Source organism: Xiphophorus hellerii, chromosome 5 (genome assembly GCF_003331165.1).
Source record: "Xiphophorus hellerii strain 12219 chromosome 5, Xiphophorus_hellerii-4.1, whole genome shotgun sequence".
Lineage (NCBI taxonomy): Eukaryota > Metazoa > Chordata > Actinopteri > Cyprinodontiformes > Poeciliidae > Xiphophorus > Xiphophorus hellerii.
Genome location: NC_045676.1, coordinates 29,802,895 through 29,818,033, shown reverse-complemented (window position 1 = coordinate 29,818,033; position 15,139 = coordinate 29,802,895). Strand labels below are relative to the sequence as shown.

The 15,139-nt window shown below is 42.2% G+C and overlaps 1 protein-coding gene across 6 annotated transcripts in view; it reads left to right on the top strand.

Moving 5' to 3' along the window:
* Window positions 1-15,139, top strand: part of lrba (LPS-responsive vesicle trafficking, beach and anchor containing) — a 240,332-nt gene that overhangs the window by 207,105 nt on the left and 18,088 nt on the right. For 4 of the 6 annotated variants that reach the window (XM_032563843.1, XM_032563844.1, XM_032563842.1 and 1 more), the window contains 4 exons: window positions 2,333-2,422; window positions 6,228-6,420; window positions 8,360-8,419; window positions 10,883-11,038. In XM_032563843.1, coding sequence (XP_032419734.1) covers window positions 2,333-2,422; window positions 6,228-6,420; window positions 8,360-8,419; window positions 10,883-11,038 — 499 coding nt within the window. The remainder of the gene's footprint in view (window positions 1-2,332; window positions 2,423-6,227; window positions 6,421-8,359; window positions 8,420-10,882; window positions 11,039-15,139) is intronic. The other 2 variants (XM_032563846.1, XM_032563845.1) reach the window with 1 other exon arrangement.

The window sequence follows — 15,139 nt, the reverse complement described above, 5'->3', positions numbered from 1 at the left end:
CTGTCTGAACTCCCTAGTTTCATACCCTGATTCCACGTTTACAGAGGAAATAATCAGCGTAGACCTTCTGGGATTCGGTTCTCAACCCTTAATAATGTGATGAAACTTTAATATCTCAGTGTTAAAATCCCTCCCTGTGCTTCTCTGGTTAGTTTCAGACAATAGGTATGAAGAGACTCGTATCCTGACCTTTTTCTCATGGAAATGCCGTACAGAGGCCTGAACCATGAGCTCATTTCCAGGCCGCGCCAAGTTAGACTCAGACCTTCTCAGCCTACACACACACACACACACGCACGCCGTCACTCCCACACAGCCAGTCACAGAGCACGGCAACAACACGTTGACCAGGCTGTCATAATTCTGTCTTGGTCATTTTCTTCAGGCCCGTTCTTGTCTTATAAAGAACTTTTTTGTTTTGTTTTGTTTTAACATTCTTGTTTCTTGGTGCATTTCTAGCTTCGTTTTCTTTTTACAGACAAGCTCTGCAGCGTTTAGAGGAACTTGTCAGGAAATCGGCCAACGTTCACTTGATTGGCCAGATTGGTGACAACCAGGTCAATTATATATACATTAAAAATAATGATAATAATCCGCCCACCCCCATCAACACTAATAACTCCCACCAAATTATTCATATTATTATATTATTTATAAATGCATTAATACATCATAATGTAGTATTAATCAAATAAGGTTTACCAAACCTCCCTCTGATGCATTAATGGAGAAATCTTGTAATTCCTTCACTTACCGTTAGACCGTCACTGTGTTTACCAAAGAAACTTCAAGACTACTTTTTATTTGTCCTTGTAGTTTATAAAAAGCTCAAATTTGGAATCGACAGGTTGGAGTAAATTGGTCACATGCCAGAAAGAAAGCTTGAACTGCAGCAAAGCAAATCTCTAGTCCAGTGGTTTCCTGTTGTTCTCTTGTGTTATGTTTCTTCTTTGAGAAATAAAAGCTGCACTTTATAAAATTGCATTAATGGCAGCGCCAGCACCAAGTAATAGAACTATTGAGCCAAGAATACTTCCATTTGAAAAGAAAAGGGGCATACAAAGATAATGGCAACAACTACTTTTAGAGCTTTATTTGGGAAAGAAACAGAACTGCTGATTATGCACAGTTAATTAGAACCACGACAGAAACACACCTGAACAGATAAGTCTGTGGGCCCGGACTGTTTTCTATTGAATACACACATTTAATGTTCTCATTAGCTGAACTGAAGACTGTTTGGTTCTAAAATATATCTAAAATTAGTCAAAAATAATGTGGGCAGTAGTAATATGAGCAAGCATGGATTATTAAAACTAACTGATCTGTTAATTGCACCAGATACTCGACGCCTCCTCAGGTTTGTCTCAACGGTCCTTCTCTTTGTCCACTCATCATGAAATTGGCCTTTGTTTTTCTCCATTGTGGCATTATTTTAACATGTAAAAAATGTAGCATTCATTAGGTAAAATACCTAAACATGAAAAGAGTGTACAGATAGCAGATGTTTATGTTGGTTCTGAATCGACTGCATGGAGAATTACGAGGCTTTCAGTGAAGGTCTGTGCGTCCGTAGCTGCTGCCGGCTGGCCTGACAGTGAGCGCCGTGATGATGTCCAGAGGCTGCTGGGCCGGCGTCTGCTCTGACATTTATGGTCCTATACCTCTTCATTAACACCACCTAACCAAGGAGGCTAGGCAGCCGGCCCTCCTCCTGTCCTCTCAGTCCAACTGCGGGACAAATGAGTCGTTGTGTGTAAACGTGTGAACAGAAGACAGTAAAAGATAGATGTTTATATGTAAAGTGTGTTCATGTATGGAAGAAGACTAGGGCTACTGATAAAAAATAAATAATAAAAAAAACAACAACACAAATTCTGCCTTTTCTTCCTCAGAATTCAGATGTTAATCTCAAAATTCTGGCTTTTGTTTTACCTAGAATTCTGACGTCTTACTTTACTCAGTCTCAATTAATCTCAATTCTTTAATTTTGAGATTAAAGTCAGAATTGAGAATTCTGAGGGAAAAAAGTCGGAATCCTTTTTCCCAATGGTCCTAATCCTCTTCCGTAGTTCATGCCCTTAAACACATGTATGTTTCTGTTTCTCACTGCAATCTGTCAATCTGTGTGTTAAAACAGTAATCTGAGAATCTGCAGCAATCACACAGGACTAATTTCGTATTTGTATTTTTCAAACAGTTGTGATCTATTATAGATATAGAGATCAGACTTTAAGAACATCTAAGACATTATAATCAAAGAGAAATGGATATGATCTTACAGAAACATTTTCATGGTAATTGCGTGTCTACTCTGCTTCTGCTTCCTCAGGCCGTGGAGTCTCAGATCAGGAGTTTTGGACAGACTCCTTCTCAGCTGCTCATTGAGCCACACCCGCCTCGAAGTTCAGCCATGCAGGTGGTAAGTGACCAACTGATCCTCATTCCTCTTTTTTTCTTCTGGTCCTCCACAAATACGATTGTTTACAATCGCTTCATTTTTGTCCTTACCTTGCTCTTCCCTACTTTGGGAAATCCTCTTGCCTTTTCCAGAGCATGGCCCCCTCCTCTTTCTTTATTGGCGAGGTGTTTGTGAAAGGAAGAGATTACAAGTATTTGTGTGGGGATGCATTTTGGTAAAAGGTTTTCTGCTGGAAATCTGGACCTGATCCAGATTTTCCCACCTGAGCTGGAAACATGAGATGGGCTGGTTTGAAGCGATGGCCCTTTATGGGCCAGGGAGTGCAGTCAGTGGTTCCTGCCTGTGATGGAGCCGAGGTCCCATGAGTCCTTATTAGCGTGGTGTCCCTGCGGCGCTGACAGCTGGCTGTGCAGACCACCACCCGGCACACATACACACGCAATCCCGGGCCGTTCCTTTGAATCTGCCGCCCAAGTGTACGGGTGGATTTCTGTGAATTGTTTTCTTTTTCTTTTTTTTTTACTCCTCCAAATATAGTTTTCAAAGACAGACAGCTTTTCAAACACATTTCTAACCTTCCCCAAACCTTTACTTTCCTTCTGCTGCTCGCTTCTCTTGGCTTCCACTTTCTCTCTTTTTCCCTCTCGAGCCGGCGCGTTGTCAGTGTCGGCGTCCGCCCCGCGCTGGTGGTAATGATACTGTCAGTGCTTCTAGTTAGCTGTCAGATGAACCGGATTTACCCAGGTCTCTTCCTGATGTTAAACACTGATGTTCCTCTACTTTACACGCAAGGAGGAAAATAGCTTTCTGCTCAAGCTGCTTAGTACAAACACTTCTTAGATTTGTGCTAAATGTTGCCTAAGCAGAGGAAGTAGCCTGACAGGTTGATAGGATAGTGGGGGCGTGGGGGAGGTTTGCCCTTGTATTGTACGTTCAAAAAAACAAGTTTAAGTCAGTAAGTTAGAAAAAAAAGTTCTAACTTTTTAGAACTTAGAACTTTTAAAGACTCTCTGTAAAAGAGTCTTTAAACATCTCAATGTAGACTGAAATGAAAAGCAGGCTTAAACAGTCGAAATTATGTAGGAGTGTATAATTATATCAATTCTACAATATTTATCGATTTTTTTCCACCCTCGGAAGGCATCAATTTTTCATCCGCGAGTATCGATACGTTAAACCATAGGGGTTCATAAGCTTATACCGTCTTTTTAACACGTCTGGTTTGTGACGCCGTAGCAGCAAGACTCCGCCTCCCCAGTCTCACTTTCAACTTGTGCTTAAAGTGCACATTATAAACTACACAGCAGTTTTTAAATTGTGTTAAGAGGCAAAGTAAAACCGGAGTTATGCTAAAATAAGTAAACCATATTTTTCCAAATGTCAGAGAAATGAGAAAAGCGGCTTTTCCAGTTACAGTATGTGAAAGGGAATGAGCTTCCAAACGTAAAAAAGGGGAGAGCCGCAGCCCAGCCTGGGCGCAGTGAGGATTGCTATGGCGGATCGATAGTTCTTATTATCAACTGACAAAGAGTATCAGAGACTGAGAGTACGATGAGATCCTGGCAGTCTGAGAGGCAGCTACTCGGAGATCCAAGCAAGGGAATGGCGGCGCTGCGCAGCTGCAAGGAGTCGATCACTTCGGGGTGAGGCAGAGCCACTCCCCCAGCAGCTAGTAGTAAACAGCTTACAGCCACGGCTAACTCCGGGAGCCAACATAGAAAAGCCTTTTCCCTATAGTCCAAAAGACTTTTTTTTTTAACTCCAAAATGCAGCCACAGTATGTCCAAAAGAATAACTTAAGTGCAATCATTTGCATATTGAGAGTCTACAGAGGCTGATGATCTCCCCACTCAGCTCCTAGATCACTGTGGAAACTTAGAGTTTTATGGCAAATCCATATGAATTAAATGACAGAAACTAATTTTCTCACTGCATCTTTGATTCATTTTGTCCAGCTGTAAACTGTAGGACTTTGTCCAATCAGAGTCAGGTATTGTGTAGTTGGTGCTTTTAATCAGTTTTCAGGTAATTAAATTCAAGTCTATGGTACACAAAATGTCACTAAAATCACTCTGTCCTTCTAAAATCTTTCAGAAAATCATAAACGCACATCGAATTGTATCAAATTGTATTGTTTGGCAAATATTGTAATACATATCGTATGGTGATCAGAATATCGTATATTGTATCGCATCGTGAGCTTATTGTATCGCTACACCCCTAGAATTATGTGAATTATTAATCAAGTAATTATGTTACCTTCAGTTGTTATAAAAATTGTGTATATATCATACATGACATTACATTGCAGTTTGTTGCCTTGTAATAAGGCCTCTGTCTCTTTAAGAAGCTCCTGCTCTTCCCAGCACTTCACCTTCAGCACCTCATTACAACAATACTCCTCCCTCAAGCCTTTGACAACCATTCTTGAACGTTGGACTGAAATGAGCTCAGGAGAGGTGCAGTTCCACCAGGTGTTTGCTAATTGCTGCTGCCACTAGTCTGAGGAGCTGAGCAGGGGAGTCACAAGGGAAGCATGCTCTGTGAAACTAGCAACACCTGGTGGAACTGGAGTCTACTGAGCTCATTATAGGAGCTACTTCTCAGTGCAACGCTGCTAAAAATGTTGTTAAAGGGTTAATATAGGAACCATATTAACCGGAGAAACTCCGCCTCCATGAAGGAGGCGGAGTTTCAGAAAGAGCAGGAGTTTTTAAAGAGACAGAGGCCCAATTTCAAGACGCTAAATTACCAAGTCAAATTTCAGTTAAGTCATGTATGATATATAGAGCATTTTTATAACAACTGAAGGTCGCATAGTTACTTGATTGTGCAATAAAATGGCATCATGTGCCTGAAAAACACATAATACTGTCCCTTTAAAGATTTCTTTCAGGACTGAAAACATTATTTCCTGCAAAGTCTGACTGACTGAATTTGCCCCCAAAACACCTTTAATTAAAACAAAGATGTTTGTTTTAAGGTTATCAAATCATTTTGTTGTCATCTGTCTTTGCCAGAGGACAGTTAGAAGTAAGAAACCCACACCACAGGTCCACAACTGGGTTCCTACTGTTGAATGTCTGAGACCTTGCATTATTGTTGAGAGTATTGATGATTGAAAAAAAATGTATGGCCTAGAATGAACCCTTGAGGAACACTTCAGATGACAACCCCTCAAGGTTTCGAGTCTTAAGATAAAAGCAACCTGAGATGCTAACTCGCTGTTCAGCTGCACCAGTTTACATCGTACTACAATGACGGGCTTTAGTGATCATTAAAAAGTCCACTTTAAGCCAGTAAATTCTGAAGAGGTATAAGAAATGCTATTTGGTGGCAGCATAAAACGTTTGTCGGAGTTTATTGATTGCAGCTCTTATTATTATTACGCCGCTATAATGATTATCACAAGTTGGACTTTTTGGAATTGCATCCAACGTCCTGAGCAGATATTTGCTTCTGTTTCATGTTGAAAATATCATTAGTCTTTTTTTATTTGTATTTCATCTCGACGCTAAGAAAAATGTCCTCCTTTCTGTGATAATTGCTTCCAAGTGCAGTCATGAGCAACATTTTGCGTATTTCTAAATTTGAACACAGCTCTGTCCTGTTGGCATCTATTCTTGCTTAACCTTCTCCCTGTGCTCTTCTTTGCTCCCTCCCTCTCTCCTCCTCCTGTTCTCCCTGCTGCCACCAACCTGGATTTCTTTCCTTAACTTTTGATTTATTTATCTTTTTGCTTTCGTTTTGCTTTCTGGTCTCCATTGTTCTGTCCGGTCATCTCGTCCCCGGGTTCCCTGAATAGTATCTTCTCCTGCAGACGCCGCTGATGTTCACGGAGCAGATGCAGCAGGACGTCATCATGGTGCTGAAGTTCCCGTCCAATTCTCCTGTGACGCACGTGGCAGCCAACACCCAGCCGGGCCTCGCGTCGCCCGCCATCATAACCGTCACCGCCAACCGCCTCTTCTCTGTCAACAAATGGCACGGCTTGGCAGGTCGGTGGTTTCGGCACGTTGGCATGTTTTTGTGCTGTCTGGGGTGTTTTTGAGGTCATGTCATGAGTCCTGCGGTTGGGTTGGTTAACGCTGTATTTGTATGAAGATCAGACTGTCTTGTCTGAACGGGACGGACGTTGATTTGAGAGGCGATTGACTGTGTCTACCAGGCAGCTGCATCAAATGTGACACATGTAACAGCCAGCGTTGGGTCTCGTGTCCACTTCCATACATCAGCCTTTCACGTTCATAAGTCTTATTTACCCAACACTCACTCGACCTCAGGAAAAACCCTGGGGACATGAAGCTGATTTGTTTTTGGTGGAATACGAACCACATTGTGAGCAACAAAGACTCAGCTGATCATGGTATTTAGTTTGTGCAATACAGTCTTCACAAGAAGCCCTCTATAATATTTTTTTTACCTCTGTTAAAGCTGCGATATGTAACCTTTATAAAAAATATTTTTACTTATTTGTTTAATCTATTACCATGTCATGACAGTATAATATAAGACAGATAATCTGTGAAAAGATTTATCTCCTCCTCTTCTTCCCTGAGCTACTGCTACAGTCTGAAGAAATGCGCCGCTCTCGACCAAAATCAACCAATCAGAGCTAGGAGGAGGGTCTTAGTGCTGTCAATCAACCTCATGAATGAGCTGCTAAATGTGCTAATAGCGGAGAAACAACTCACTGTTACAGGAAAGCTGTTTATCTGTCGTCATCCGTGGCCATGCTAACTAGCCTTAGCATTCATGATAGACTCTGCTGACGGGGAGCAGCTGTATTGCAGCATGGGCATGATTGACAGCACCGTCTCCAAAGCAACCATGTCAACCGTTTGGGTCAGAAAAACAGCCTTTTAATTTAAAATGGATCACAATCGATAGCACATTCATTTGATTAGATGTTCTTATCAATCAATCAATCAAGTTTATTTGTGTAGGACATTTCAGCAACAAGGCAATTGAAAATGTTTTACGTCGTAAAAGCACAAAAATAAAAAGTCATAAAAGCATAATAAGGTCACCAATTGAGAAAACGAGTAACAAACTGCCATCATCAAAATAATCAACACACATCAAATACGTTGGTCAGTGCTCCATTTATTAGTTTCAAAAGCAGCTCTAAGCAGGTGGGGTTTTAGTCAAGATTTAAGGAAACTCAGGAGTTTCAGCTGTTTTACCATTTTCTGGAAGTTCCAGATTAGTGGTGCATTAGAAGCTGAATGCTGCGTCTCCATGTTTGGTGAGCAGCATGCAGAGCAGAACCAGAACCAGAAGATCTGAGAGGTCTGGAAGGTGGATACGACAGCAGCAGATCTTTAGTTGTTAGGGATTTATAAACCAACAGCATTCAAAAGTCTACTCTCTCAGTGTAGTGACTTTAGTACTGGAGTGATGCTCTATCTTCCTGGATTTAGTGAGAAGACCAGCAGCAGCGTTCTGGATGAGCTGCAGCTCATTTTATTTATTTATTTTAGTCAGAGCTGTGAAGACACTGTTGCAGTAATCAATGCGGCTGAAGATAAACACGTGGATGGGTTTCTCTAGATCTCGCTGAGACATTAGTCTTCTCACCCTGAACAGTGACAGAAGGCCGACTTTGTAACTCTTTATGTGGCTCTGAAGGTTCTGGTCTGAGTCTTAATGATTAACATGGGAAAAATAAAAATCCCTTTTCATTATCCATCACTATGAAATCAATTTTTCTGGGCCGGTGCAGAGGTAGGTCTGTTGGACGCTATATCCTCTCCAGCCTCAGTAACATTTGGACATAATTGCTCTATAATTCATGGCAGCAGTCTTAGGCCAACGGGCCACATTATAGGATTATGGTTATAGTTTTCAGTGTGTTATAATAACCTCGAATGCAGCTTCTGTTTCACAAGGCCACTCCATTACCATATTAATCCAATCTGTCTTCTTCTCTGTCAGGTCATCAGAACGCCGGGGAGCAGCAGTACCAACTTCCTGTGGAAATTGACCCTTTGATAGGTACGCTGTCATTTATGACCATTAAAAGGAATCCACGCGCGCCTGAGTGTGAACCTGTTTATGCATGAAATGAAATCGCGTGCGTGGATCTGCGCGCGCCGTCCCCGCCGGTGACTCATGGCGGCGCGCGGAGCCGTGTCCCTGGACGCCAGATTAGAGTTGTTTCTCAGCCGCCCCCCTCTCTCTCCCCCCAGTTCACTCGTCATGATATAGGCCCTGCTCTTTCACTAAACCATTTGCATGCAAATTGGAATGCAATGAGCTGTGGCCTGCGCCAGCATTTCATCATCAGCCCCCCCTCCTCCCTTTCCCCTGCGCCCCCCCTCCCCCCCTCCTTCCCCTCGACTGCGTCTTCCTTTGGTTTAATTTGTGCGGAGGGAAAGGACGCGTGTCAGTGAAAATGAATATGAATGCGGTAATAATGTGTGATTGAGAATGCACGGCGGACGGCTGTCAGGACAATATGTGCGCCTCTCATCCTTCACGACTTGTTGATGAGCGGGAGAGCGCCGGGTTGCAGTGATGTATGGGGGCGCGCTGGCGGAGCGGCGAGAAAAACACGCAGGCCTCCTCTGTCCGTCTGCGCCCGCCTCTCGCCTCCTGCAGGGTGTTTCGTGCGCATCTGCAGCGGGAGAAGGAGATGTGGTTCTGCTGGCTGCTCTTTCTCTGCGAATGCTGTGGTCACTGTCACTCTCACGGGATCGGTTTTTTTTTCTTCCCCAAACACTTGACTACTGAAAATAACCAGAGTCGACACTCAGTTATTCATCCTAATCCGGCGATGCACTGCAAAAACACAAAATCCCACCAAGTGTTTTTGTTCTAGTTTCTGCTGCAAATGTCTTAGCACGCTTGAAATGAGAGAAAAATGACTTAGAAGTGACTTTTCAGCAAAATATAGAAGCTTAATTAGTCCATGATTAATATTGATGTAAAATAACTAGTTCTGCTCCCAGATTATTTCACTTATAACATGGAAACAAATCTTGTGCTAAGTGAAATAATCTGCCAATGGGAGTACTTTTTTAAAATCAACATTAAGAAATTGTCGACTTAACACAAGCTCCTATGTTTTGCTGAAAAGTTGCGCATAAACAGTCCTGTCACCACAACAAATAGTTCTGGACGATAATTTGTCCCAGAAGTTACTGCGATAAACAATAATATTGTTGTTTTGAGATCATTTTCAAGTAATATAATGATAATGGCATAATAATGCAAGAAGACCTTCTGAAAGATAAACTTTAAATTTGAATGGACATTTATCACTGGAACAGGAAGACATTTTAAATATTCAAAATAAAACAGAAACAACACGTAAAATGTTCCGGGCGAGAGGCGCCTGGACAGGTCACCCTGGACAGGTCGCCAGTCTGTCCAGGGCAACACAGAGACAGACAGGACACACAACCATGCACACACACACTCACACCTATGGAGAATTTAGAAAGAAATTAGCCATTTAGAAATTAACCTGACAGTCATGTTTTTGGGCTTTTTTAAAAAATAAAAAAAAGAGAGAAAAATGACCATTTATTTCTTACTGAGAGAACCCTGCAGATTAATTTTGACTCATTTCAAGTGTACCACTAACATATTTGCACTGGAAACTATAGCAAAACTACTTGGTAAGATTTAGTGTTTTTGTAGTGCACATTTCTTACAGTTGGCCTGTAAAAGATTAGGATAGTAAGATAATCTTATTCCAGAAGCATTTCATCACCATTCGTTACTGAAACACCTTTTTAGGACTGGTTATCAGTTCGATAGAATTAGATGTTTATCATCATGTCACATTGGCTCGTCTCTACCGCTAAAGTGTCTTGGGGGAGTGCGTGCACATTTTGGGGGAGGTAGCTGGGAGTTTCGCTCTTGTCAGTAATATATTTACACTGTTTGCATTCCAGGAGGAGCCGGAGCTAAACACAGTAAATTGAGGATGAGCGCTGAGCCATCTGCGGCTCTGGGGAATGTTAAAAAATTGAAATATTAGTAGAAGCAGATACTCTAAATGCTCCAAGATGTACCTGCTTCCCTTCCCACCCCTCCACCCAAACGTTTGACCCCATTAAGTAAGAAAACAACGTTTTTCTTCAGGAGAGCCGTTCATAGATAGCACTTTTGGTAAATGGCATCGGTAAATCAGAGTTGCGATTTACGACATTTGATCATGCGAAGATGAAGCTGGCGTGTCCGTCCCGGTTGGAGTGGGGTTCCTTTTTGGTAAAGTCGAACCACGCCGGGACATTACTCACACTCTTAGGCCCCTCGTGGAAAACGCTGCAGTTTCCATAAACCCTCAATCTCCGGGATGTTTTATGCGTCGTCCCACAAATCTCCCTCACACCGAAGCTTCGGCGGAGGAGCATCAAAGCTCGAGCTCCCGACTGTTTATCCGATACGTCGGCTGTCCTCAGAGTGTGTGTTGGATTCCTGTGTGCATTCCTGTTTGCTTCCTTTCAGCCAGCAACGTGGGCTGTCACCGGCGTCAGATCTCAGACCTCCTGGATCAGAGCATCCAGATCAGCTCGCAGTGTTTCGCCATCACCGCCGACAACCGCTTCATCCTGCTGTGTGGCTTCTGGGACAAGAGCTTCCGGGTCTACTCCACCGACACAGGTAGTTGATGGTAGAGGATTTTTCTGCTTGACTTGCTGTCAGTTCAGAACCCAAAAGAATCCGACCTGACCCTACGGATTTATTTGGGTTGGTCTGAGCCTGATCCAGCCCGACTAATTCACTTTAATTCCAGGCCCGAACCCAAAGTAAGCTTGACATTACGATTTTATTGCTTTTGTTTTCGACCACCGTTCAGGAAGCAGTGTAGGTTTTTCCTGTTTTTTAGTTTTTGTCTAGCGTCTTCCAGCTCCTTCTTGTGGCTTGTTGTAGCCGCAGGATGAGTCAAGTGCAAATCATCTGAGATGTACGATTGATGAGATCACGCAATGCGCTGCGCTTGTCACAGTCTGAGCTTCTGCACCATGATTACTTAGTTTAACCTGTTGAGGAAATAAAGTATCTGCTCCTCTGTTTACACTACAATAAGTATATTAACACAGCCTCGTATCATTTGGCTTTCCCTGTGCTGTGTCTGTAGACTTATTAAACGTGCCGCAGAAGTCCGACCCCGACCTGACCCGACTATCTGGAAAATAATTTTGGCCCGACCCGGCCTGAATTTTGGGTCAGCCTCGGGTCATAAATCCAAACTCTAGCAAACATGTCGAAGAAGGTGCTGTGGTAAGCAGAGACCAGTCTTTATGGTCTACATGCAAAACACCATGTGGTGAAAAACTTGGTGTGCATCAACCATGAGCTTCTTTAGCATGAACAGAGAAACTGGTCAGTTGTTGGGTCATCTTAAAGGGGCAGTACTATGTGTTTCCTTCCACATAGTTCCATTTTATAGCACAATCAAGTAACTGTTACTTTCAGTATATTATAAAAATGCTATAAATATCAAATATGACTCAAAAGATATTTGACTTAGTAATTGAACGCCTTGAAATTGGACCACTGTTTCAGAAAGTCCTGCTCTTTGTGAGACTCCGCCTTCAGGAAGTCATCACAACATGGCTCCTCTATTAACCCTTTAGAAACATTTTTACCAGCATTTTACCAAGGAGTTGCTCATATGATCAGGTCAATAGACTCCAGTTCCACCAAGTGTTTGCTAATTGCTGCTGGCTATTCTGAAGGAGTTGCTTGAGGGAGTCCCCTAGTGGTCTGCAAGGTACTGCATGTAGACAGGTTAGCCTACCAAAGGATTATGTTTAATGGATAGTTGACTTTAGACTCGGTCACTTAAGGGAAAAGTTGAAGATACCAGTGGATAAAAAACAATGTCGGGGCTCCTTAAGATGGGAGGAATTACCGTCTGCAGGAATATTTTTCAGTTTCTTGGGGTGAGTTGCAAAACTTTTGTTTTTAGTTGCAGAACACTATTACGATACACAACATGCCACAGACACACAGATCTAGGTCTGGTCTAAGTCTGTCCGGTCGGCATCTGTGGCTGTGCTGACTGTGATATGATGTGAGCAGCTTCGTCAAGCTGAAAGAGAATTTCTGTTTCCGTGAGTGTCTTGTTAAATGGGTTGAGAGGTCCTCAGCCTGATGAAGGTTCGACAAACACTGGCCTAGAAGATCAAAACTACAGTAAGTTCTCTGTATTAGCTTACACTGTTTATGCTGAAACGTCCTCCAAACTTGAGGAGAACTGCCCAGCATTTATACCTGAATATCATCAGCTCAATTCAAACGTTTTCTCACAAAAAAATAAATAAAAAAGCCTGCAGTGAGGTCAGGGGTCCTAAATGAGACTGTCTGAAGCTTCATCTCTCTCAGCGTCTTCCCCCAGCCTCATTCAGAACACTACATGCATCCACACAACAGACTCAATTCAATTTCTCTGCAGGCCGGGCGCGGCGGCGGCGGCGGTGGCGGAGGGGAGTGAGAACACAGAGATGGCTCTATTGTGTTGCTGCCACCAGGTTGTGCGACTAGAACGAGAACAGAGTTTAATCGAACGCGGCTCAGCAGCTGCCGCCGGCGCCCCCAGTTACCCCCAACGGGTTAAAGGGCCGGATTTTTTTTTATCAGATCCCAGAGTCCCGATTGGGGAAGCAGCTTCCCTTCCACAGGCGGCCAGAAGCGTGCGGGGAAGCACATGTTTAATCTGAGGCGCATGGTAGGCATTATTGCAACAGTCATCATTACTTATTTCCACTGTTTATGAGAACGTCAAACATTTCACATCTTTGTTCTCCCGTGTTCTCCTCGGGGGGAGGGAGGGGGAGTTAAGTCGTTGACCTGCTCCGGTTTCATAGTAGCCCACATCGCTTTTAAGGAGAAGCGTCTTAATTTTCCCGGAGGATGACGAGTTCCGACACCCGGGACAGGAGCGTCGCCGCGCTGTGAAGCATCCGCCGTTTGACTGCCGAGGTCACGTTCCGACAGGCGTAATGGGTTTTAGACGGTGAGACAGTGGCGCTGTGGTCTTGAAATCTGACAGCAATTAGCCTCTTTACATATACACATGGTCACCGTGCACGAGCACACACATTTGGAACGAGTATTTATTCATGTCTGGGAATTAACACAAGTCTGATCTCAGATCAGTCGTATAATCAACTCAGGATGGGAATCTAAAGCGGTTGCATCTGTCAGGAAAGTCTTTTTCTTATATCCTGGGGTTACAGCCCTACCGCCTGTTTGGTACTTTTTGCTTATTTTTATATATTTTCACATACTTTTGAATTTTAGACAGGTTATTTCTACATTTACGTATTTGTTCCATGAATAAACAGCTTTTTGTGGGAAAGAACCTCACAGATGATCCAGTTATGTTCTACTAATGCTCAATATCAGCTGATGGAATTGCAGTGACTCATCTGTATTAGTTTTCAAAACTTGGCCCAAAATGGATCCTTGTGACTCGGCAGCATTGTACCAGAGGTCAGATGTCAGAGCACTTTGTCCCGCTTTTTTGTTTTCGCCTTCTTAAGTCAAAGTTGGTCAAGAATCTGTTTTTGTAATGTTAAAAAGTCTGTCAAAATCTAAAATGTGTCTTCTGTTTCTTCCATTTATGTTTAATTTTTATTTATTTTGTTTTTCTGCTCGTTCGTCCGTTCTGTGCTGCAGTTCTGTTAATGCGCTGTTCCAAAGAACTGCAGCCATTCATTCAGCGTTTCCCCGCAAACCGACCAAAAAAAAACAAACGCGTGAAACTGGCTGATTATTTCTTTGGACAACTGGAATCTAAACATTCCCGTTACCTTACAGAGCAGCTTCTTCAGCAGAGCGTTTATTTACCAAAGCCCCGCTGGATAAAACAGTGGCTGTCTAAACCCTGATTCTAATAGCATCGGTGTTCTGACTATACTTTGCATTAAAAGAGGCTGAAGTTTAGAAACTTAAATGCATAACCTCAACTTTAGCTGAGAAATGTGCATTTAACTTATGAAATAAGCATGTTGCAGAGCGAGTGAGATGTTAAGGTGACTTATTTTAATTGTTGAAGTTTGCTCAAGTTTCACCTGCTGAAGCTTTTCAAGCCTTCATAAAAAAAGCTTTCCATCTAAAATTCTTCAAAATTCTAGACGGGGAGAAAAAAGAATTAAAGCTTTTATAATCAAACAGTCTGAATAGATTATGCAACAATAATGCAGCCGCAGGATTTTTTGTTTTGCTTTTCATGATTTATTTTGGCGAGAATATTTTACATTTCACAACATTTCCGAGACAGTCAGTGTCAGATAGGGTTGTAATAGTTTGGGGTTATTCATTATAGTTTTATCTCAATGTGACTTTTTGTTTGTCCAACTCAGTTCATTTTAGTTTTTATTGTGTTTGCTAGTTTTTATTAGTTACTATCAGCTAAATATTTGTTTAGTTTTTGTTAGTTGTAGTAGTTTTTATTTTTTCATGCTTTGGTTCATTTTTAGGTGCAGAATTCAGAACTGTTGAAGTATCGTATGGTGATTATGTAAACATTGATTGGGTAATGAATACTCAGCGTAGGTTACAATTTTTTAAAACTATATTCAGTTATTGTTCACTCTGGTGTTTTCTCTCAACTTTTGCTGTCTCCATTTTGTGCATTAGTGTACTCTGCTGACACTTGACAGAAAAATACATTTCAATCTGTTCAAAAGTCTAATAAATAGATTCATAAACGTGAAACGGGAGGACATTATATCTATAATTTCTGTATGTTTT